The sequence below is a fragment of the Cnephaeus nilssonii genome (assembly GCF_951640355.1).
Source record: "Cnephaeus nilssonii genome assembly, chromosome: 11".
Classification (NCBI taxonomy): Eukaryota; Metazoa; Chordata; class Mammalia; order Chiroptera; family Vespertilionidae; genus Cnephaeus; species Cnephaeus nilssonii.
Window position 1 is genome coordinate 2,614,058 of NC_137082.1, and position 25,052 is coordinate 2,639,109.

The window sequence follows — 25,052 nt, forward strand, 5'->3', positions numbered from 1 at the left end:
CTGACCTTCAGTGACCGTGGGTTGTCAGACTTTACAGGGCAGCCTGCCCGGAGGTGGCCCATTGGACAGAACCCAGGTTTCCCAGGAAGGTGACTCAACATGGAGACAGACACCTGGGTCCAGGTACAAGTCATGGAGCATCCCATTAACGTCATGAAAACTCACTTTTTAGAGTGACTTTTGAAGAAACAGTTTATTAATTACACCAAAAGCATAAACAATTTATACACCAAACTCCGCCGCCGGCTGGAAAAAACACACAATAAAGATGATCTCCAAAAAAAGTCCTGTGCTCACAGATAAGATGAGTTTGACCTGTTCAGTAAGTAGAAATGAAGTAATGGCTAAACATTTTTAAATGGAAATGAAAATGGTCTTCCATTTTGTGCAATTCTGAGCAGGTGCCCAATATTCAAACATATATATATGTTGGCAAACTCAGAGGCCCACTTAGGCTCCAACAACAGGAGCACACGGAGGCTTCCCTGGAGGTCCTGGAGACCATGCACACCTTGGTGTGATTCCCGATTCTCCACATGAGTTCTAAGTACTTTCAACACCTGTGGTTCCAGAACAAACCCCAATGGGTGCTGAGCTTTTGCACACCAATATGAATTTGTCGGCACTTCTGAAAATTGCGGTCGTTTTTCAAGTTCAAGACCTCTGGGTGTCAGGGACAAAGGAGGCAGGACGAGCACCCATTTCCACGTCTCCCTCTGCATCGCACTGACCTGGAGAAGTAGTCATAAAAACAAAGCCCACCCACCACACTGCACAAACAGTTCATTTTAGCCTAATTTTTGCAAACATTCATATCACAGAAGAGAAAATATTACACAGCTAACGACAACGAATTGCTGGCATCACTTTTTCCCTACAATGTCACATAAACACAGACAACACATTAAATCAGGGGTGGGAACCTTTTTCCTGCCAATGGCCATTTGGGTACTTATAACATCATTCACAGGCCATGCAAAATTATCAACTTAAAAATTAGCCTGCTACATTTGGTCAAACATTTAATTAACTCACCCCTAATTGCCTTGGCAGGGCCAGACCAAATGATTTCTCGGGCCTTATACAGCCCTCAGGCCAGACATTCCCCACCCCTGCATTAAATAAACATTCTGTTATTACTCCTTAAATATATTAACACCAAAAATCATGTATAAATAAGGAAATAAATGTACAAACTATTTCACAAAGTGCTTTTTAAAATATATACACAACATTCAAGAAATTCTTAATGTAAGACATTTCAGTTTGAAGTTTCAGGATAACTTTCAAGTGTCCTTTTCTTTCAAAAAAGTGTTCATTTAAAAAAGCCAACCCTAGACACATAAAAGGCATATTCCCAGGATGGCAAGAAATAAAAATAACCTAGTTTCACTGTTATCTAAAATGTTTAACATTTTCAATGGGAAATTTTAGTTCCTGATTGAGTCTACAAATTAGTTCTATGACAACTGTCAGGAAAGAACAAAACAAAATCAAGGGCGATGACACTGCTAATGTCTGTGTCATTTAGCAAATAAGAACTCTCATCTCAGCCATTTAATATAGATATATATTTTTAAGCCCTTGCCAGTGTTTAGGGGTTTTTAAAACCAATATACCTCTAAAATAAACGCTTCTATCTTAGTATAGCTGATGTATCAAGAATTGGATATTTTTTGTATTTTCTTGGTTGTTCTTGGAAATGTCAGCATTCATCCAAAGATGTTTTTAAAGGATTCACAGTAAAAGCAGGTATCACCCAAGTTAAGATTGATAAAATGTCAGTATTACTTAGGGAAATGCAGGATTTTTTTCTCTGACCAGACTTTTCCAAGTGAGCTATCTGTAATGCCTGCCCAAAATTTAAATAGGATTTAACGTCCTGGTAATATAAAAATTATTCACATTTCTCTACGTAAAAACTTTCCTTTTTTTTCACTAGGAACACCACAATACCTTCAGTGGGGTTCTTTTTAAAAATGAGTTGTAAATTTCAGATGTCCCTAAAAGAAAAGGAACGCTTGCTTGGAGATCTAAACAAGCAGGTCCTGGAAGAAATAACATAAAACGAACAACTTGCCAACTGTGTGGAAAATTTGGTATCACTATTTTAAGCTATAAATTTAGAATGGGGCACATTTAATATTCAACCCCCAAAAATGACCATCAGGTAAACATGGGCTGGAGCCCAAGCCATGTCAGAGAACCTCCTCTCTGCCGTTGGCACTGCCTCCTGGGGTTAGGCTAAAGATGGCTGCCTTCATGGACTCTATCTGCAGCACAGTCACTGACCCTGCTTTACATTTTAAAAGGAGAGCATGTCACCTTTGGGATAGATGGAATCAGCGAGAGACATAGGTGGAATCAGCTCCGAGAGGTACCGGGCAGTTCACAGCCTCTCCACATGAAACATATGCAGCCTTTAAAAGAAACAGACCCAAAACACACAAAGCCCCTCCCTCCCCACTGAGGCCCGGGAAGAGGCTGCACCCAGGGCTGTGTGAGCATGTCCAGCTGCGGGGTCGCCAGTGAGACAGGTTTACAACCCATGTTACCCTGCGTGAGGAGAGCCGGACCTAAGATCTGTTTATACGATACACTGACTATGGCATCTTATAGACTTCCATCGCTGGGCACAGAACACTCTGATGGCAAGAGGACCCTAAAGCTAGCTAGAAACATCAACGCCTCCATTCACCACGTGGTCATGATACTATACTCAGCACCAGGTACGTCACACCATCAGCGCGCAGTCCCAAGCCTCTGGCACACTCGGCGTCATACCCAGCATGAAATGTGCACACTTCACATGCGACACGTGTGGGGCAAAGGGGAACCGACGGGCCACAGTTGGTCAGAACCGCCACAGGTCCGTCCACGCCGAATGGACACACCACTGCAAGGCTCCACCAAGAACGCTGTCCCTTACTGCTGGTAATTCCCATACTGGCCCTGCAAGAGACCAGGAGAGAGATGACTCCCAGACACACGTGGACGGCCCCACCCCGCCCATGTGCAGGATGAGACAAGGAAGGAGGTGTAACAGGCAAACAAGCGGACAGGGCAGTCACTGGCTTTGCCAGCACAGAGGGCCCCTATGGTGGTCTGAGCCAGCCCTCGGCCCCCCTAGGTCCTCTTCCTAGCACTGTCTGCCCGGCTCCTTCCTGGCCCCCAAGCAGCCAGCTCTGTGGGACGAGACCCAAGCTCTAAAAGTGTGGCCACCTGTGTCTAGTTGCCGTGTCTCCGGCACGCAGAGGAGGGCACACGTGAGCCTCCGCGGCAGGAGAGAACGCCAGACTCTGAGTGAGTTGAGCATGCACAAAACCAGCTGTCTGACCAGGGTGAGCTGCATGTCCAGGTAATTTTTAAAACCTTACAGGGTCAGAGAATAACACCCTGGAAGAGGCCTTGGAAGACGGCTGGTTCACCTCATTATTCATGACCTCAGAAGAACCTGTTATGTTTTGACAGACATGCAGACCTACATGTGGGGAAACATCCAGAAAGCTTGCCTGCTCGTAGCCGTACGGCCGCTGCTGCTGTGCGGACGGGCCAGTCTGCGACGTCCTGTAGCTCCCGTACTGTTGGCCTTGTCCTTGCTGGTAGCTGGAATACTGTGAGGGGGCTCCCTGGGCCGGCCCTGGGAACACACCAGCTGTGGTGAGGCCACCCACCACGCCCAGTCCCCTGGAAGGCTCCAGACAGCAGACCCAGGCCTCCTGGGCACGTCTGTGTAGCGAGCGCGCTCAGCTGGCTGAGCTGCTGTCCAGTACATCGCCTGCTGCCCCAAGAGCTTCACGTCACGGTGGTCCCTGTGGCCCACATGAGTTCACAGCAACCAGTGAGCACACATGCAAAAGACAGTGGACACTAAGCTCTGGGCGAGTTCAGAAAGGCTGCGGGAGGACAGCATTGCGGGCCCAGAAATAAGCAAGTGCTCAGAAAACAGGACAGGTACGCAGCCAGCGCTGGGATGACGGGAACAACAAAATAAAAAAGCCCGGAATTACAGCCCAACGTGTGATCAATATCCACGTCACCTAATACAAATAATGACTTCTTTCTGTTTTGATTTTTAAAAAAATATATTTTATTGATATTTTACAGAGAGGGAGGGAGAGGGAGAGTTAGAAACATCGATGAGAGAGAAATATCGATCAGCTGCTCCTGCACAGCCCCTGCTGGGGATGTGCCCGCAACCAAGGTACATGCCCTTGACCGGAATCGAACCCGGGACCCTTGAGTCTGCAGGCCGACACTCTATCCACTGAGCCAAACCGGTTAGGGCTGTTTTGCTGATTTTTATCTGGCTTTTCTATTTCTATATTTTGGGGGTTGCTTTCCCTTTAAAGGGATTTAGAGATTTAGTTTGTTATATTTCTCTCACAGGCATTTACATGGCAGCATTTCATATATTATGAAATTCTTTCTTTGTTTTCATTGTAAAATATTCTGTAATTTTTGTATAATATTTCTTCCCTGACCGCTGGGTGTAACTTAAGAGAATTTTTAACATTCTACATTGTTGTTTACTATTTAGTTCCATTCTTACTATATGTGTATGTGTGTGTGTGTGTGTGTGTGTGTGTGTGTGTGTGTGTGAGAGAGAGACTACTTTTAAAAAAAAATTAATTTCAGAGAGGAAGGGAGAGGGAGAGAGAGAGAAACATCAATGATGAGTGTCATCAATCAGCTGCCTCCTGCACTGGGGATCGAGTCCAGAACACAGGCATGGGCCCTGACAGGGAATCGAACCAGTGACCTCTTGGCTCCTGGATCGACGCTCAACCGAGCCATGCCAGCCAGGCCTTGTTATAGTTTTAGTGTTACTTCACTGTAGTCTGAAAATGTGCTACATAGAATTCTTTATATTTATAAATTCACTTTTTTGCATTTTCTCCATGTGACTGATTTTCGTGACATTTCTGTATTAACTAAAAATAAAGTGCCCTGGGGCCTGATCACGAAGTCGTCTTTGTATAAATGGTGATTAATGGCTCAGTGGAGGAGGCAGACCTTCCCGACAGGATGCCAAATAATCCATGTGGACCCCCCTAAGTGTGGGCGCACTCGGGGACTCACTCCCAAATATTACAGAACGGGGAGGGAGCAGCTGTAACTGGACAGATGCCCCCAACCCCAGTGACCGAGATCAGCATCGGAGGCGTCACGCTGACAGGAGGTGACAAGGGCACCTCACCTCCGTGGTCTTTCCAAAGCCCACAGGCCAGTCTCGTCCTGAGAAAAGCGTCAGACAAACCCAACCTGAGGGACCAACTACACAGTCCCCGCCTGGCCCGCCTCCCAGCTGCCAGGCAGGAGAGAGGAGAGCCGGCTGGGCCCAGCTGGCTGGAGCATCGTCCCGCACACCAAGGACAGGCTGCGGGTGGGTTCCGGTCAGGGCACACACCTAGGTTTTGGGTTCAATTACCGGTCAGGGCGAGTGTAGGAGGCAATCAATTGATGTTTCTCATATCAATGTTTCTCTCTCTCTCTCCCTTCTTCTCTCTAAAATAAAAAAAACATATCCACGGGTGAGGACTTAAAAAAACAACAAAGAGAAAGTCGGAGCGACTGTCGGAGCCCAGAGGAGCGTAAGGAGCAGGGAGACTGTGGGCCCAGAGGGTCCCGGTTAGAAAAGGACATTCTGGGAAACCAGTGAGGTCTGAATCCCCTGTGGGTTTGGACCGCAACGATGGACCGACATTGGCCTTAGTGTGACAGTCGCACGACAACAGGACTCTCCTCTCCTCACAGCTTTCCCACAACACAGCCTAAACCACCCCGTCAAAGTGCAGGGGCGCGGGCCGGGCAGCGCCCTCTTACCGTAGCCTGGCTGCTGGCCCGGGTAGCTCTGCTGATTGGGGTACTGCTGCTGGTACCCCGCCTGCTGCTGGGCTGTGCCCTGCTGGTACCCCGCCTGCTGCTGGCTGTACTGCGAGTTCCCTGCAGAGTGGAGGAGACGCAGGTGACTTCTGCTGCTTGTCAGGGGCTGTCAGGAGCCTTACTTTCCCACTCTGACTTCCAGAGCAGGAAGCCTGGCACTTGCTGAGGCCACACCGGCTGGGAGTTCACTGCTGCTCCTCTCGGGAGTGAGCGCGGCGGCTGGACCTTTCCTCCAGGGGGCCGGGCGGCGGGCACCCACCCGAGAACCAACTGCACGTGTTTCCTCCCAAATCCACGTCTGGAGAGTCACACTGGCGGCCTGCAGGCAGCGGGTGTCTGCAGCAGGGACGGGCAGGCGCTACACTCGGGCTGCAGATCCCCTAGCCGTCTACCTCTTGGATCACCCTGCTTCCCTGGCCCTCCTCACTGCTTTCCTGACCTGTGGTTCCATCCCTAGGGGCACAGAGTGGGTGGTCTGGGGTGAAGGGTGCGGAGATCCGAATGCCCTGCAGCCACCCAGGACCTGCTCCCGCATGTAGAACCCTGTGGAACCCACTACCCACAGCGGGCCTCGTCTGCCTTCTTCTTCGGTCTCTTGGCAAATTCAGCTTTTGGGGGCTGCTCTGCACACAGCCTGCCACAGAGCAGAGTCTGGTTCCCTGCCCCTGTGGCCAGCCCTCCTGTTTCATGACACTAGGCGAGCAGGACCCCGCCTGCCCTCCCACTTCCAGAAGTCGATGCGGCCCCACAGAGCTCTGGCCCTGCCCTGAGCATGCCGGGTGCCTGCAAACCAGCATCTCAGTGGGGGCACATCACCCTCCCGCGTGGCGCTGTGCTTACCACCCTCGTAGTAGTGCTGCGTGGACTCCTCGAAGGACCGGTCGTAGCTCTGCTCCGAGTAGGACGTCTGCTGATAGGCATAATCGCTGTGCCCTGCAAGCAGACCGACGGCTGGCAGTCAGGGACCTAACCACCAGACCCAGGGGCGGGGGCAGCCTGAGTCGGGCGGGCAGTGCCATGGGGTGGGGTAGCGGCCAGAGCCGGGCACGATCAGTTCCCCACAGATGGCGCCCATGACGGAGCCCACCAATGGTTCCTGTAAGTAAAACGCAGATGGCCACACGGCCCTCAGGTGCCCCGAGGACTGACTACATTCAGTCTTGACACGCGGCAGGCACCGTGGCCGTTGGCACCAGATCTGCCGTCTGCCATGGGGGATCCCATCTGGGGTGCTGTGCCCCTCAGAGACCTTCATGCTATGTGGCGGGCCTGGTTAGCCCCGTGCTAGTCTCCGCTACCCCAACCCGATCCTGCCGGCTTGCTGTCAGGGAGTCCTCCCCAGCCATTCCCTCCGACCACCGTAAATGCCACCTGCCAAACCCGGGACTATTGAGAGGGGACAATGAAGAGGAAAATCCTCGGCGGGAATACGACTGACCAGCTGGGAGCCAAGTGTCACAGACACAAGCAGTGGCCGGCCCATCACCTTCCTGGAGGCGTTTCACAGGCCGCTGCGTCCCTCCCCTAAAGTAGCCACAGCTACCTGCTCAGTGTCCCACAGCTGGCCCCGCTTCACCGCCGCTGGGGAAGACAGACGAGTTGTAGTGGGACGAGTGGCCGTGACAGGTGCCAGTCACTCAGGCCCAGGGACCGGGATGCTGGGTGGGCGGGCGTGAAGGGTGGGTGTGGGCAGGGGCGTTCCGGGGGCTCACCGTCAGCGTAGTACTGCTGGCTGAGCGGCTCCGAGGCCGCCTGGCCGTGGCCGTACTGCTCGCTCCCGTAGTACTCCTCCTGGCCCAGGTACTGCTGGGACGAGCCTGCGGGCAGGCGGGCTGTGAGTGAACTTGGGGCCTCTGCCCCACGAACACCTCCTCGACGGGCCACAAATTGAGATGCCCCCCCCCCCACACCACCGCCGGGGATGCCACGGCACTGCCCCACACGTAGCCCTCTACACCCTGGACTGTCGCTTAGACATAGCTGCCCACCCCCTCTGCAGCCACGCGGCCACCTGTGACCCCACTGAGCGCTCCAGCCTTGTCCACCCCTGGGAAGACACAGCTTTCAAACTCCAATGTTTCGTGGCCCCACTAGGCTCCAACTCACGGCATCCTCCTTGTGCAATACCAAAAAGCGTGTGGTCACACACACACACACACACACACACACACACACACACGGCATCCTCCTTGTGCAATACCAAAAAGCGTGTGGTCACACACACACACACACACACACACACACACACACACACGGCATCCTCCTTGTGCAATACCAAAAAGCATGTGGACACACACACACACACACACACACACACACACACACACACCCCGTCCTCCCAGCCGTGGAAGGGAGCACATGGACTCCGGGCGCATGGTGGTACCTTGCTGGGAGGGCCGGTAGGGTGCCATGGGCCGCTGCCCCATCATGCTGCTCCCCTGCCCGCTCTGGCCCATCATGGCGATGGGCTGGCCCTGGTAGTGCTGGCTCCCGCCCTGCGCCGAGTTGTAGTGGGACGAGGCAGCCTGCTGATGCATCATGGACACTGGGCGACACGACAGACCCGAATAACCCCGAGAAGTTCCCAGGGCAGCACCTCACCCCCTCGCTCAGGCCCGAAGGCGCTCTTCTCCCAGGCAAGCCTTCCCTGTACCCCTGGGGTCCCCTAGAGATGGTCTCCTCCCTTCCCTGTCACACTGCCTACCAGCGAACCTCGGCACCAACTCTCACCATGGTGATGTTCAGAAGACACCACAGGCTCCCACGCCATCCGGACCCCCCCGCCACCTGCCTGTCCACTCAGTCACCCTGCTCAGAGCTCTCCCTCAGCAACGCCCAGCACCACGGATGTGAGCCATGTCAGGAGTGAAAAGAGCTCAGGCTGGTATGGCTCAGTGGATAGAGCGTTGGCCTGCAGACTGAAGGGTCCTGGGTTCGATTCTGGTTGAGGGCACGAACTTCGGTTGCTGGCTCCTCCCCGGCCCAGGCCCTGGTCGGGGTGCATGTGGGAGGCAACCAATCTATGTGTTTCTCTCACACAGATGTTTCTCTCTGTCTTTCCCTCTCTCTTCGACTCTTTAAAAATCAATGGAAAAATATCCTCAGGTGAGGATTAAAACAAAAACAGTTAAAAGAGCCCTAACTAACTGGTGTTGCTCACTTGTTAGAGCATTGGCCAGTGGACCAAAGGGTCACAGGTTCAATTCCCGGTCAAGGGCATGTCCCTGGGTTGCAGGTTTGATCCCCAGCCCGGGTCAGGGGCCCATGTGGAGGCAACCAATCAATGTGTCTTCCACACTGCTGCCCACCTCCCTTCCACTCTCTCTAAAAATCAATGGAAAAAATATTCTTGTGTGAGGATTAGCAAACAAAAGAGTGAAAAAACACAGATGAAATATGTCTCAGTAATAGGCTTTATCTGACTTAATAGATCCAAAATATGATCATGTCCAGTATGTAATTACTAACACATTGAGTACGCCTCACACCCTCTTTTCTGGACTGGGCTCTGAAACCCGGTGTCTGATACTCACGGGACACTTCAGTTTGCACCTGATGCTCCCTGAGTACTCAGCACCCTGAGGCCACCATGGTGGACAGCCCAGCTCTGGGGGCCCCGCTAGGAAGAGCGCCCAGGGCCCCTGGCCACCCCTTCGCCCTTGTAGTTCTCTGCCCCACTATGCCTTCTCCCCACCCAAGTGACCCCGGTCCTGTCCTCTCAGCAGAACCCAGGCACCCTCTGCAGAGCCTTCCCGGGTGCCGTGGGGAGCAGACTCGGTCCCCTAAAGCTGGGCACTGCCTGACTTGTATTCACCAACCCCTGACCCTGGGGAGCTCCAGGGGGGCAGCCCTCAGGACCCCTCTCCTCCTCAGCACCAGCCCGTGCCTAGCAGGGCAGCCTATGTGTGACCTGTACACGTTGGAGGGACCCAAGGCCAGGTGTGCACGTGGGCTGGGCCCGGCCGGGGCGTTACCTGGGTTGGACTGCATGTTGATGTTGGCCCGTGACACGTAGTTGCTGATGGCGCCTTGGCCCTGCAGGGGCACGCTCTGCGAGGAGGGTCCCGAGTGGCTGTAGCCGGGCCCCGAGCCGTGGCCACTGCCGGACATGCTCATGGAGGTTGTGGGCAGCGTGCTCTGTGCTGTCTGCTGCAGGGTCACATGGTTCGGACCTGCAGGAGAGATGGGTGAGGACGCCTTCAACCCATCTAAAGCCACCTCTGACGGCAGGCCGGGGCTCTCTGCCCGACACCCTGGTTGCTCAGGTAGCTGTGCTGTGCTGTGCCGTCCCAGTGGCCAGCAACAGCTCTGCTGCAGACAGGAGCACGTCCGTTCTCGTCAGACAGTCCCACGGGACCTGTGCTGTGAGTCGAAGTGGCCCTAACCTGAGGTGCAAATTCAGCAGGAGAACTGGAATGAGGTGTCACCCCTGGCCCCTGCACCCGGCACTGCACCTGGCCCGCAGCCAGAACCTTCGCTCTGTCCCGTGTGGCTACCTGGGAGCCTGCATTGGTGACACTGTTGCCAGAACCAACCACAACCCCAAACCCCCAACCCGGGTGCTCACCATTGCCGATCTGGCCCTGCATGAGGGAGGCGGGGGGCAGGCCAGTGCTGATGGCGTCACTGAGGCTGCCCTGGGAATGCAGGCCCTGGCTGCCGCCGCTCTGGGACAGCGCTCCGGGGCCCAGGTTCATGTTCTGGGTGGGCGGCTGTGGGCAACAGGAGGTTATGGGGAGGAGGGTCAGTTCAGATAACGACCACCAACCAGCAGTCACTGCAGGGACTTGTCCAGCTGACTTCCCTCATAATGGGAGGACCTGCCCCTTCTCACCCCCTGTTGGTGACCTTGGCTATGCCAGGTAAGACCTCAGACCTCTGCTCCCTCGCTGGCGGTCTGAGGCAGTGCCTGACTGTGCCAGGCAGGGTGGGAGCCGCCCCCACCCCCTTGGCACTCACGGCGGGCAGCAGGGACTGCATGTTCTGGTTGGAGTCTGCAATCGTGGCCAGGTAGACCAGGTTCCGGTGCAGAATCTGCTGGTACCTGCAGGCGAGGGGCGTGTAGTAAGCAGGGGAGCCCGCAGGCCAACCCAAAGCAAAGTTCACCCAGGACAGCTTGCCCTGCATCCTGCCCCGGGGACACTGACTCCACAGACACCTGGGGACAGAGCAAGCAGCAGAGACCCCTGCAGTCCCCGACGGGCCAGGTGGGGAGTGGGTGCCCGTCCAACAACAAACTCAAGGTGGTGGCCAAGGGGGACGTGCCACCCGGCTTCTTCAGAGAGGGGGTGTGGACAAGCCCTGTGCAGATGCCCCTAGCTAACGCGATCCTCCATGGCCCCTGAAGAGGTGCTGGGAGGAATGCCCAGGGGGTGTGACGGCCACTCACACACGTCTCCCTCCAGGTAGCTCTGATGCCCAGCCTGTGCACCTACTGTGTCCAGCCCTGGAGGTCTTACCTGGATGGAGCCACTGTCCCCAGGTGTGTCCTCCAACTGCTCACAGAGGTGCCAGCAGCGTGCGGCTGGGGCCTCCCCAGCGGCCCTCTCTCCTCCCACACTTCCATTTCCCTTCAAACGCCCCACACCTCTCTGGGGAGCAACCTGGGGGGCAATGCGGTCACCCTCCAGGGGTGACGCTCAGTGGCTTAAGTGACCTCCAAAGCCCAATACGCCCAGGCCACTCAACACCCCCAAAGGAGGCCTTTGCAGCGCTGGGCAGAGTCTGTACCACCTGACAGCTGAGCTGCGGGAGGGGTCACTCACTGGGCACACTCGGCCGTCTTGCCCTTGCTCTGATGGTCCAGGATGCACTGTATCAGGTGGTGGTTCTCATCCAGCATCTGAGGGAGAAGCAGACGTGAGCGCTGGACGTGGGTGCATCTACAGTGCCTGCTGGAGGTTAGGGGGTGTGGGCTCAGCTGCTGACTCGATGTGACAATACCTGCTGTCAGCATTCTATGTACCCATTGCCACTCATTTGTATCACTCAGCCAGCAAGGCCGAGCCCTTTCCACAGCCCCATGCTAAGCACACAGCGCCCCCTCCCCAGGGGCAGGTCCCACGTTCTCTCGTCACCTGCAGATGGGATCCCACAGTCCCGGGATGCTCCCCCTCCCCCATCTAGGGCCCCAGAGCAGGTGCATTTGTCCAGCTAGGGGGTGTTAAAAACCTACAACAGGGATTGGGGACCCTAAGACCTGTCTGGAGGGTGTGAGGTCCACAAATGCCAGCCACACAGCCGTCCCTCCCAGGGGAGGCGGCGTGTATCCCCGCAGAGCATCACAAAGACCTACAAGGGCCATCTCTTCAGGACGGCCACCGGGGGACCGCAGCTGCGAGACCCAGGAGGAGGTGATGGAAGGGGCGGGAGAGGGAGGACGGCCTAACGGGAGGGTGGGAGGGCCGTGCGGCAGGTACTGGCAGGTGCAATGTCTGGTGAGCACATAGGACAGCCAGGGGCGGACCCAGCGGCACCATTCTCTGCCTGGATGTGAAGAGATGGAGAAGCCTGCGGCTCATTCACGGCTCTCCATGCAGGAATCTCCCTGCTCGGGAGGGAACAGCATAACAGCCCACAGCAAGCCACTTCCAATAGAAAGGCCTTCGTCCAGAGACTGTTGCCAAAGGAAAAGCCTTTTGTTCCCACCAGGTTGTGCCCAGTCATCTGGCCCCAGTGGTTCCTCCAGACAGGCTCAGCTCTGCTGGGCCCTGAGCGGGTAAGGCCCTGCGGCGAGGGGGCAGAGGGGCCCACCTACCTGCCACTGTGCTGGCGCCTCAGCCCAGGATCCCAGCGCCACTCCCTCCCTGTGCCACATGGCCACCTAACTGGTCTGATAGTGGACCCTACCCCTGTGGAGCCTGGGGCCCAAACTGCCCTGGAGAAGAGACGGGGCCAGGCCCACCACGTTGCAGGGCCAGTCAGCTGCCCCCTCTGCCCCTCAGCCTCCAAGTCCTCAGGGCTGGTTCCTCTTACTTTAATTTTTTAAGAAATACATTTTTATTGATTTCAGAAAGGAAAGCAGATAGAAACATCAATGATGAGAATCATTGATTAACTGCCTCCAGCACGCCCCCCACTGGACATGCAACCTGGGCATATGCCCTGACCTGGAATGAAACCACGGCCTCCCGATTCATAGATCGATGCTCCACCACTGAGCCACGCCAGCCAGGCTGATTTTTATTGACATTACAACTTCCTCCTCCCCTGGCTTTCCCACTCTGTCCCCACGGTGGAGGTGGTGCCCCAAGTACAGCAATTCCCACGTTGACCCAGCAGCCTGCCAACACGGGGAGCCACCAGGGGGCGCTGTGAGCCCAGAACTGCCTGCCACGCTCACCTGGGGACCGGTGAAGGGTGCTCAAATACACCAGGAAAGGGCATTCGGGTCATTCATACATTATGACTCTTTTCTCCAGATCAGTTAACAAAGGAAAACAACGAACAGAGCTTCCTTTCCCTGGAAGGCTCCAGCCTCCAGGCAAGAATTCCCTCCCAAGGACCACACTGTGTGTTAAGGACTGAAACATTTTCTGCACCCATGTTCACTTCGGGTGTGGAGGGAGCTAAATGGGCAATGCTGGGAGGCCTGCAGTTATGGAAGAACCGTGTTCGGTGTTAAGCAGCATTATAAACGTTTTTTGTAGTCTTTAAGGGCATGAGAAAATGTTATAAAATTTATCAGCTTGAAAAAATGTTACAAAATCTGTCAGCATGAGAAAATGTTACAAAATACTAAGAGACAGAGAGAGAGAAACAAAGAAAGAAGTAGGACACAGAATAGTGTCTCAGCTAAGTTAAAAACACTCAGGAAGCCCTAGCCGGTTTGGCTCAGTGGCTAGAGCATCGACCGGAAGACCAAAAGGTCTGGGCAGGCTCCTCCCTGGCCCGGGTGCATGCAGGAGGCAACCAATCGATGTGTTTCTCTCACATCGATGTTTCTCTCTGTCTTTCCCTCTCTTTTCTACTCTCTCTCTTAAAAAAAAAAAATCAATGGAAAAATATCCTTGGATGAGGATTAACAAACAAGCAAACAAAAACACTCAGGAAAACAGTCCAGAACATGTTGGTGAAAGAGCCAAGTAGGTGACTGCTGCGCCACACCCCCGACCCCCCCCCCCCCCCCCCCCAGTGAGTGAGGGACAGGAAGGCAAACACTCAGGGACGAGGGACAGGGCTGAGACAGCTGGGCCATCAGCAGGATTCTAGAAGCAAAGGGACAAGTGATAACTGGATCAGCAGACCCCAGGGTGCTGCAAGTGACACCGCGCCACCCGGGGAGCCCGCCCTGGGGACGCACCAGGCTGGAGGAGGCTGAGATCCCTGGCCCCTCCCCACGGCTCACCCACGGCTCACCTGGCAGGAAACGGGGAAGGGAGGGCTCGGGAGGGAGGGGGGAGGTGTCTCCCGGGAAATGAGAACCTGGGAGGAAAGACAGAGATACAGAGGCCAGGACAGCACCGCCTCCTGAGCTCTGTGCACCATGTGAGGACAGTGGGAGAAGGCGCCACCAAGAATCAAACCTTAGGCACCGCAACCTCGGACTCCCAGCCATGGGAACCGAGAAAGAAATGTCTGCTGTTTAAGTGCCCCGTCTACAGCAGCTGGAGACAACCAAGACAGAGCCTGGAACTAAAAACATCTAAAAAGCGTCACTTGGTTTAGTGATGAGAAGGGCAAGAGGGTGTCGCTGGGAAGTGGAAAGGCAGCAAAAGGCGGATCACTCCGGATTTTTACTAGTAACACACCGCAGCACCATGACTCTTCACGTGCAGGCGTGATATTGATCAGCACAGAATCTAACCTGGAAACAAGTGAGGAGGGAGACCCTGGCTCTCGCTAGGCCACTACCCAGCTAAGGGGGTCCATCCCCACCCTCCCCAGGGCGGGCCCAAGGCCTGGAGTGAGGGGACAGTGCCCCCTCCCACCCCTGGGGAGAAAGCACTTTCCGTGACAACTGCCTAAAATGATCAATTAGCCAAGTGAAGGGAGGCTCGGAGTCCCCAAGCCATTAGCAGCCACGGGGACACTCTAATTTTTGAAAACAGCCAATGTACCTTCCTTACCGAATTAGCCCACATTCTGGAAGGCAACAAGTCCCACATCTGACAGAGCCCAGGGAGCCCGCCCCTCACCCCTACCCCCACCCCCGACACGGACAACAGAGCAGGGCTGGCCTGGTTTTGACGTCTTCCTGGCCCTCAGATCTTGGGCATGGCACCTGCCCTCGCTGGTCTCACTTTCCTATTCCTGACCCACACGGCAAACACCCAGATGCCCACCTGCCTATCAGCTCCGTCCTGTCCCCATGGAACTGTCTCCCCTACTCAGGTGCTGGCACGAAGGACAAGACTGCAGAGAAAACCAATCAAGAGCCCCAATACAAACAGTAACAATGAAACTTAAACTTGCTGATTGATTTCAGAGAGAAGGGAGAGGAAGAGAGAGATAGAAACATCAATGATGAGAGGCAATCATTGATCGGCTGCCTCCTGCAAACCCCACTGGAGATCGAGCCACAACCTGGGCATGTGCAGTGACCGGGAATCGAACCCGGACCTCCTGGTTCATAGGTCAATGCTCAACCACTGACCTACGCCGGCTGGGTGAAATTTAAATTTATTAAGCAACTACCTGTGCTAAGGAGCAAGGAGGCACCTGCATGCCAGCCAAGGCCTAGTGCCCAGGAGCCCCTCCAAGGAGCCCAAACCCAGCCTCGCAGTCCAGGGAGATGGCTAGTGGTGTCAGGAGCACAGCACTGGACAGCAGGGGCTCCCTGGTCCCAAACCAGTGGAGAGCCATGTAGGGCAGGTCCTGGTCCGCAGACTTTGCTGGGACACCGCCCATCTCCACCTCAGGGTCCCTGTGCTTCTCACCAAAGCGCAGTTCCGCCTGCATCTCACCCTGCACCAAAACTGTCTTTGGTCACCACCGGCTACTCCACCTTAACCCCACCCTGGCTCCCCAGATCAGCGGGCACTGCCTGCCCCTCTAATTTGCATCTCATGCCTGCTCCACGCAGACCATGGGCAGGACCACCTGCAACTCCCTGGATCTTCCAGACCTTCCACTTCTGCTCCTCGGTTCTTCTGTCTGGAACACCCCTCCTCCATACAGCCTCTGTACTGGGTTGAATTGTGACCCTCAAAATAGGTTTGATCCTAACCCCTGGTACCTGTAAATGTGACTTTATTTGGAAACAGGGTCTTTGCAAACACAGTGAAGTTCAGATAAATGAGGTCAGTCCAGATTAAGGTGGGTCCTAAATCCCATGACAAGTGTCCTTAGGGGAAGAGAGAAATTTGGACGCTTAGATATACAGAGAAGAGAGGCCACATGAGACAAAGACAGAGATGGGGTGACGCATCCACACACAACGGAGCACGGAGGACTGCCAGGAACCATCAGGAGCTCAGAGGAAAGCATGGGACCGATCCTCCCCCAGAGCCCCAAACAGGAACCAACCCTGACTTCCAGCCTCCAGAACTGAGAAAATGTTTCCGGTTTTAAACCACCCAGTCTGTGGTAACCTGTCACGGCAGCCAAAAGAAACAAATACATCTACCTATCCCAAACACTTCCACTGACATACCCAGTGTCACGGACACTCTAGTATGTACTGGGCACTGACAGGTTGGGACTTTGCAAATAAGTCAGTGACATGCAAACGTGGAAGCCCAAGCAATGTGTCAAAACTCAGCACATGACTGTCAAAGGAGCATGAGGGAGGGGACATTTGAGTAGGGCCTTGAAGGTTGAGTAGGAGTTTGCCTGGCAGAATCCTATGCAAATACGCTCTAAGGACAAGCTGTATACTTCCTGCTCCCTCACTACCAAGCAGCTTCTGAAAAACCCTGGCTTTTCTCAATGCTCTGAGCATGAGCACATGCTGTGGACACAGCTCCTGTGAGTGTGAGTCACACACCTCTCATGGCCTTCTCAAACTGCAAGTAAAAGACTCCTGGGTACATAAATTCACTGTCAAAACACCAAGGTGAGTATACACATCGCTGGCTCAATCAGGTCAAATCAGATGACAATTTAAACTGAAGACCCATTTCCCATGAGCAGCAGTCCCCTTCTTTCTGATCTGATGTTCGGGAGCAGTGCTCTGCCTGGAAAATGTGGGGAGCTTTACTAAGAAGAGAGTGCAAGGTGCAGATAACTGGATGAATGTTGAAGGCGAAAGCTGGCTTCAGGAACAGCGACTCTGCTCATCACACTTAATGTCCAAGAGCCAGATGCCCGGAGGCCCTAGCGATTGCCGAAGTGTGTCTCTGAGCAAGCACTCGACGCTGCACCAAGTGCTCCCACATCAGGTGTCATGGTTGGAGCAAATCCTGGAGCCTGTCTGGGTTCAACTCCTGGATCCATCACTAACCATCAGGCACTTAGCTTCTCTCTGCCTCAGTTTCCATATCTATAAAATGAGAATGTTAGTAACTACTACAAGGAATTAAATAAGTTAATATCTGCAAAGCCTTAGAGCAGTGCCTGGTATCAGTAAGCACCACATAAGTACAAAGACAGAGATGGGGTGACGCATCTAAGGACAAGCTGTATACTTCCTGCTCCCTCACTACCAAGGAGCCGGTGGTGACCAAAGACAGTTTTTTGTAATAAACAAACAAAAAATGCCAGATTTTAGTCTGTGTTTTTGCTGCTTCTCAACTAGCTTCTTTCCTGGTTAGAGTTTCCTGAGACTCATCTGTCAAAACCAGCCAAGCAGACAAGGTTCACAGATCCTGGCATCATCAAGAAGAGGGGCAGGGCACTGGGGTGAATCCCCTCAGGGAAAGCAAAGGCTCCTGGGAACCAAGGAATACTGCTGTTAACCCCATGAATTCCAAGCTTAGAAATAAATAAGCAAATCTACCAAAAACGTTGGCGAAACAGCAGAAAATACTAAATCTAACTTCAAAATTTAAGGGTTTTGTTAAAGGTGCCCCAACTCCATGTAAACGTTATCTCTAGAAGATCACAAAGCGAATGCGTGAGGTTTCTGTTAGGTGAGGGTGCTGGCCCCGGGTCAGGCTGAAAACAACTTGACACGCGCTTAAAGGCAGCAAAGCTTGGCCAGCAGGTCGACCTCGAGGCGTCCAGCACTCCTCAAAGGGCCGCGGATGAGCCTGAACGGGAAGGGCATCGCAAACTCGGGACGTGCCAGCACCTTGCTGAGGGGTGAGTGTGGCCAGCTGTTGGGCCCCCTCCACTCGCCAAGCTGGACCCTGGGGCCAGGGGCCGCCCGCGGGGTTGCGCCACAGCCTTAGCCAGTCAGACGGAAACCCCTCTGCGCTTGGTGTGGCCCGGCTATTCCCGGCTTAGCCCACGACCCCCAACCCGCAGACACCATCCCGCGAACACCATTTCGAGGGCGCCGGCCCAGCCGCCCTCCGCCCCTATCCGCGGCGCAGGGTACCCAAAGGCGGCGGGTCCGCACTGCGCCCGGCTTGGCCCGCGGACACGACCCTTCGGACACCATCCCCGGGTCGCGCGGCCCCGTCGTCCAGCACCCCTACCCGCAGCCCCCGCCCCTTGGCGCAGGCTGGTGGCGGGGGTCTCGTGGGGCCCGGCGGGGTGACGGCCATCGGCTGCGCCCCGGCTTTGTTCGCGCCCCGCGCCCGCCGGCAGCCCGCTTCCCGGCCCCGCGCGCGCACGCCCGCACTCCGCACCGCCCTCGGCCCGCGGGACCCCGCCTACCTTCTGGATAGTTTGCTGCGTGACCTCCCCTTTGCCTCTCGGCCGGGCGGACGCGAAGGCCACCGACATGGTCGCGGCGCGAGCTCAACACCAGATCATCGGGGCTTCTTCTCCCGCTGCGCTCGGCAGCCCAAGGTGTTCATTCTCTGCAGTCGCTGGGGGTTGGGGGCGCGGGGGAGCCCGACGTGGGCTCGTCCGCCCCGCCGCCGCCGCCGCGCTGTCTCCGGGCCCACCGCCGCGCCACCACGCGCACCGCCAGTCCCCAAGGCCCAGCCCCGCGCGTCGCCTCCTGGGGACCGCCCTCCGCTCCGCGCCCGGCCCGCCGCCGCCCCGCCGCCCCCCGCCCCTGGCCGCCGGTGGTTCGGCCCGGCCCCGCCCCGGCGCGCGCACGTCCGCTGGACGCCGCCGACGCTCCCTAACGCTGCCAGACGCAGTGGGTGGTGCCGGGCGGGCGCGGCACGGCCGAGCGGAGCGCGCGGCGGTGAGTGTGCGCTTTTCCCTGCCTGGCCGCGCCGCTCGCCAGCATGAGCTACGACCGCGCCATCACCGTCTTCTCGCCCGACGGCCACCTTTTCCAAGTGGAGTACGCGCAGGAGGCCGTGAAGAAGGGCTCGACCGCGGTGAGCGGCGAACTCTGCGCCCGGACCGGGCTGGGCGGCCGGAAGCAGGCGGTCCCGGGGGTGCAGCTGGAAGCGGGGCGGCCCGTGGCGCGGGGGCGCGGGAGGTGCGGTGAGCCGGCAGGGGCTCGGCCGGGGGATCGGGGGAGGCCCCCGGACTGGGTGCACCTAGGAATCCGCGAGGCCCGGACTGGTCTCTCTGCCGGGGCGGGGGGGTGCCGCCAATCGAACGGGACCCCGGCAATGGACAGCAGGGGGCTCTGGAGGGAGCGTCCCAATGGGGCCCGGAGGCCCGGGTGCGTCCTGCCACTGAGCCCAGGCCGTGGCCGCGCCGACAGGCTCCTCCTTGTCAGTGCTTTTTGTCCGATTGGCGTTAGTTGGTCACGGGAGCCGAGGCGTCGGTTTCCCTGAAGGAAAGGGAAAGGGCACGTTGTGCACTGTGGGTGCCCGGGCGGGAGCGGCAGGACAGGCAGTCTGATGGGACCGCCCTCCGAACACTGGGTTTTCAACAAGGGCCGTTGAGGGGGTGTTAGCTGGTGATCGTCAGGTGCTTTGCAAACCAGCAAATGGGGTACGATTGATGAGCTTCAAAGTGCCGCCTTCCTCTTGCCTCTCGGTAGCGCAGAGCGGGCCTGGGAGGTGACGGCCATCTTGCGCCGCGCCGCCCCGCCCCCGCCTTCGCCCGTGTGGCTGGGTGTGGGCTGAGCTGAGGCCCCTGCGTGTGAGCAGGGCTGGGCTGGCTGCTCACTAGCTCTGTGAATGTGAAGTAAGCAGGTGACTTAAGTGCATCCAGATAGGTCCCAGTTAGGGGACCTCCCCACTAGCGAGAACCGTTGTCCTCAGGTGCAGGTGGGCTTCCAGAAAAAAGTGGAGGTTCTTGGTATGAGCTGAGTAGTTCCCACTGAGCTGGAGGCTCTCCCCGGGGCAAGGAGCGGGAGGGCGGGGGTGGGCAATGCGCTGACCACTGTCCTGAGCAGTACCTCTCATTTTGAAATTCATGGCGTCCTTGTCAGTTTGCTTATTGGTCAGTTTTTCTTTTATTACCTGGTATTTCAGAGATTTGAGCAAGCAGAACAAAGAATGCACAATTCTGTGAATTTTGGTGTTTCCATTTCTTGAACATCTTTTGAAATTAAGATCAGAATCCATCTTGTGACCTAACTCAGCTTAAAGAGCACTGGAACGAGAGTCTGCTGACCTCTCCCCTGTCCCCCCTTAACCCCCCCCTCCCCCCCATATGATGAGGCTGGCTTTGCTTAACCCACCTAGCACCTCAGGGCCTGCCTGCCTGTTGGGGAGCTCTGAAGAAAGCGCCTTGAAATCTGACACGGCAGACCAGTCATTTTGCACCCCCAGAGGCATTTGGTAGCCTGTGCAGACATTGTTCGATGTCCAAGACTATAGAGGGTGCCTCTGGCATCTAGGGGTAAACACCTTACAGCGCACAGGCAGCCCCCACCTCAGAGTGAGCCAGCCCAGGGCCGCTGCGCCCAGGCTGAGGAGCCCTGCATTTGTCTTGCACCTGCATTGCCAGGGACCAGGGGTGGGGTGGGGGATTAACACACAGTAGTTTTAATGCGTCCTTCTCCCCTGTTCAGTGCCAGGCGTAAACAGTGCTAACCTCCCAGGAATAGTAGGTACAGGTGTCCTGCACACATTCACAGGAAGGGTGGGTAGTAGTGTAGGTCACAAGCACAACCACGACTTTCAGAACACCTGGCTTGGACCCAGGGTCTCGGGCTGTGCGGCCTTTCGTATGACTGATTCAGTGGGTTGAGTGACACACGTACACACTGATGACACCACAGGTGTTGTCATTGAAGCTACAGGACTGGGCACAGTCACGACAGCTGGGGGAGCTCTACCACAGCAGATCAGTAGCGTGGTTGGCCGGCGTGGCACCCACAGCAGTGGCCCAGGCCCCTAAACACCTGCTCAGAGCTCCATGCCTGCTGCACACCCTCAGGTCACTTTCTTAGTGCTGTGTTGGTTTTTCTTGAAGGTTGGCGTTCGAGGAAAAGACATTGTTGTCCTTGGTGTGGAAAAGAAGTCGGTGGCCAAACTGCAGGATGAGAGGACAGTGCGGAAGATCTGTGCCCTGGACGACAACGTCTGCATGGCGTTCGCAGGTGAGCCTGGGGCCCAGCGGAGCTTTGGGAGACGTACGAACTGGGTAAACCCATGTCCTTTAAAGCAATGGATTTGGGCCTTTAAAGGGTTGGCCGTGGTTTCTTGGTGAGGAGGCTCGCTGCCCCTGGTGGCTGGAGCAGAGGCTGCAGGAATAGCTACCCCAGGACATAGGGCTTTGCTGTCACCTACACTGTCATCGGCATGTCCCTGATTATAGTTACTGTCTAGAGAGAGGTCAGGCTTTCTACAGCTACTGTGCCTGTGCAGCGGGGCTGGTGGGAGCTGTGTTCTCAGCGCTCTCCTCCCTTGGTGGGTCCATTTGGGGAACATGCCAGTTCCCCTGTGCTAAACGAGGGTGACTTGCCTGACTTCACGGGGCCTGGCACACACAGCTCTTGGTGAGCCCAGAGGCTGAGCGGTCCACCCAGTCTGGGGTAGGTGCTGCCAATGGACCCCGTGCTGAGTTTTAGAGCAGTGGTCGCCTACCTTTCGGACCTCACGGACCACCAGCGGCCCGCGGACCACCAGTTGGCGACCGCTGCTTTAGAGGACTGGTTTTGGAACCCTTGCTGTCTGCTCATGTGATCTGTGTCTCTGATCATGGCCACGCGGTGATGCTCTGCTGTCCTGTAGGCCTTACCGCCGACGCAAGGATAGTCATCAACAGGGCACGGGTGGAGTGCCAGAGCCACCGGCTGACGGTGGAGGACCCGGTCACCGTGGAGTACATCACCCGCTACATCGCCAGCCTGAAGCAGGTAGGCCCCACCTGCGGCTCGGCCCTGCACACGTGTGGTCACTGCTTGGTCCTGGAGGGTGTCCTGCTGTGGGTGCTGGCACACGGCACTGCAGGGAAGTCGAGGCCTGCACTTGTCCGGTGCCCAGCCCTGCTTGTGCAAGTGTTTGCTGTCATTGCCCATGTTGGTGGCATCGTTCTTGTTGATGGGCATGGGGCAGTCCACACGCCTATTTCTGGAGGGAAGGGATAGTTTTATCTTGCCATTCTGAGCGATGGTCACCAAGGAGTTGGGAGGGGCTGGAAGCCACCCCATCCCTAAGGTGAACTGCTGGTCACCTTTCAAACCAGCTGTGCAGCCAGGATGTGTGTCTGCTGTCCCACCCTCCGCGTGACCTCAGCCGTGCTCCATGGGGCGGCCCTGGGCCCAGCCTGGCTGGCTGGGTGAGAATGCAGAAAAGAAGAGAGGGAGCGGTTGCTATTCTTGCTCATCCTTAGAAGTAACCTGAGGAGGGGACCTGGGGCTGTCCTCATCCTTCACTAAGTGCAGTGGAGACTGCCTGTGGGCGTGGGCGGGCTTGTGCTGAGATGGCACAGTGACGTGTTCCGTTTCCTGTCAGCGCTACACACAGAGCAATGGGCGCAGGCCGTTCGGCATCTCAGCCCTTATTGTGGGTTTCGACTTTGATGGCACCCCCAGACTCTACCAGACTGACCCGTCGGGCACATACCATGCCTGGAAGGTGAGTCCCTGGCAGAGAGGGGTTGCAGGCTGTGTTACCACAGTAAAGGGGCTTGGGAGGCCACTGGGGGGCTGTGCCTCCCTCAGGTGCGTGTGTGCACACAGCCTGTTGAACAGCACTGTTTGGGGGGAAAGGGCAGTGAGCTGTAAGGACTCATGGCTTAAAGTGAAATGGCCACGAGTCTGTCAGCAACGAAATGGTATCTACTATTGGTGAGAATCGGGGCAGGGCCGGGAGCCCAGGCTGCTCTCAAGCACAGCACACAGGACGAGCAGGGTGGCGGCTGGCCGGCCCACATAGTGGCCGAGTTGTTGGTTTGGGTCTGAATTGTCCTGTGACTATAACACTCCTCAGGCCAACGCCATAGGCCGGGGTGCCAAGTCAGTGCGTGAGTTTCTGGAGAAGAATTATACTGACGAAGCCATCGAGACAGACGATCTGACCATCAAGCTGGTGATCAAGGCCCTCCTGGAAGTAAGTGTGCCTTTGCATCTGGGCAAGCCGGTGAGGACACCCATGCCATGAAGGTGTTCCCTGGGTGGCAGGTTACAAGGGTTTGCTCTGCTCAACCAGCTCCTGCATATGACTGGCACAGTGGGCACAGCTCACAATCACACTCAGCCTTCCTGGGGCTCCGGCTACTGGGAGAGCAGAAATTAGGAGGACTGCTGGGAGTTGTGGGGTCTAGCATCTTGCAGATGCTAAAGGGGAAAGCCAGAGGCAGAGAGGGGCTAGTTGGAGGCTAGGCTGGGGTACAGAGAACCGGGGCTTGGTGTCAGGAGCCCAGCTGCTGGGCAGGAGCAGGGACCAGAGACCCAGCCAAGGTCTGACTGCCAGGAGGCAGGAGGCAGCGCAGAAGCTGTGGGTGCTGGGACTGCAGTGTGCCCGGCCTGTCCCGAGTGGCAGTGCTGTGTTTGGGTGCACAGGTGATCCTCTAAAGCAGCGGTCGCCAACCTTTCGGTCTGGGACCTCACAGACCGCTGGTTGGTGACCGTTTGGTCCTGAGGTGGGCGTGGCTATCTAATGCTCTTCTCTCCCGCTCCTCCCAAGGTGGTTCAGTCGGGCGGCAAAAACATCGAACTGGCTGTCATGAGGCGAGACCAGCCCCTCAAGGTAAACCCGTGCCTCTTGCTGTTTTCACAGTGGAGCGCTCCTGGGGACGGGCAGGGCAGTGCTGGTTCGCGCTGCTGTGGCTTTAGCACCAGGCAAAGCTCCCCACAAACGGGTGGGAAGCAAGCACGCCAGGGCTGACCGCATGGTCACAGATGGTGATCACATGTGCTCCTGGCATGCGGACAAGCCGGCAGCCGCTGTGCAGGTTGGCTTCTGCTTTTCACTCATCCCCACACAGGCCACATGGCCTTGTCAACCTGCAGAAGCAGCTGTAGGGCGTCCAGGAGCCCCCTCCCTGTGGGGGGCCTTACTGCACTGGGGCACCTCGGAGGCTGAGGGGCTAACCAGAAACTCTCTCTTTTGGTAGATTTTAAATCCTGAAGAAATTGAGAAATACGTGGCTGAAATTGAAAAAGAAAAAGAAGAAAATGAAAAGAAGAAACAAAAGAAAGCATCATGATCAATCAAATCTTGCTGGGAGCAATTTTTAAATGCAAATCATGGGTGATGTGAGAACCAACCAACGTGCAGGCACTGACATCCCCGTCTGTGTCCTACAATAAACTCCATGTTTTTAACCTTGCCTTTTTACGGGCCCTGCGTCTTTTGGGTGGATTTATGGTAGCTCTTTTTTTTTTTTTTTAATTTTTTTTATTGACTTGAGTGGAAGAAAGAGAAACATTAATTTGTTCCACTTATTTATGCGTTCATTGTTTGATTCTTGTATGTGCCCTGACTGGCATCCTGCAACCTTGGCGTATCTAACCGAGCTACCCGGCCAGGGCTGGAATTACAGTATTTCTTGAGGAAATGGAGTTGACCCCTCGTGGTCAGTCTCTGAAAGCTTTCCTCCCCGTCTTTGTTGCCAGGCTCTAAGACAACAGCCACAGACTGAGTGGGGGTTGTCCCTTGGGGACTGTGCTAGGGGGCTGCAAGGAGTCGGAGCGCACGCAGTGCCAGGGGTGTCAGGGCTACAGTGTGAGGCTGCTGTAGGTAGGGGCACCTGGCACTTCTAACCCTCCTTTTCACGTTCCAAATAGGTTGATTGTTCCTTTGACCTTTGTTCAAGCTCCTAATTAACATAAGGTCAAGGACAGGAGCACAAACAGCACCCAGTTTGCTTAC

At 55.9% G+C, this 25,052-nt stretch overlaps 2 protein-coding genes across 2 annotated transcripts; one reads left to right on the top strand and one right to left on the bottom strand.

Annotated features, from left to right (window-relative positions):
- Positions 1 to 180: 180 nt before the first annotated feature.
- SS18L1 (SS18L1 subunit of BAF chromatin remodeling complex) lies at positions 181 to 18,954 on the bottom strand. Its single transcript, XM_079784109.1, has 11 exons — positions 18,589 to 18,954; positions 11,652 to 11,728; positions 10,846 to 10,930; positions 10,454 to 10,598; positions 9,861 to 10,058; positions 8,270 to 8,431; positions 7,599 to 7,703; positions 6,727 to 6,819; positions 5,827 to 5,946; positions 3,513 to 3,640; positions 181 to 2,952 (listed from the first exon to the last, which is right to left on the bottom strand). Exons 1-11 carry the CDS (start codon positions 18,655 to 18,657, stop codon positions 2,926 to 2,928), a joined length of 1,209 nt encoding a protein of 402 aa, XP_079640235.1. The 5' UTR covers positions 18,658 to 18,954; the 3' UTR covers positions 181 to 2,925.
- Positions 18,955 to 19,003: 49 nt separating this feature from the next.
- On the top strand, positions 19,004 to 24,510 carry PSMA7 (proteasome 20S subunit alpha 7). Its single transcript, XM_079784110.1, has 7 exons — positions 19,004 to 19,208; positions 21,208 to 21,334; positions 21,969 to 22,093; positions 22,692 to 22,814; positions 23,169 to 23,288; positions 23,865 to 23,927; positions 24,295 to 24,510. The coding sequence occupies exons 1-7, from the start codon at positions 19,113 to 19,115 to the stop codon at positions 24,385 to 24,387; spliced, it is 747 nt and encodes a 248-aa protein (XP_079640236.1). The 5' UTR covers positions 19,004 to 19,112; the 3' UTR covers positions 24,388 to 24,510.
- Positions 24,511 to 25,052: the final 542 nt, after the last annotated feature.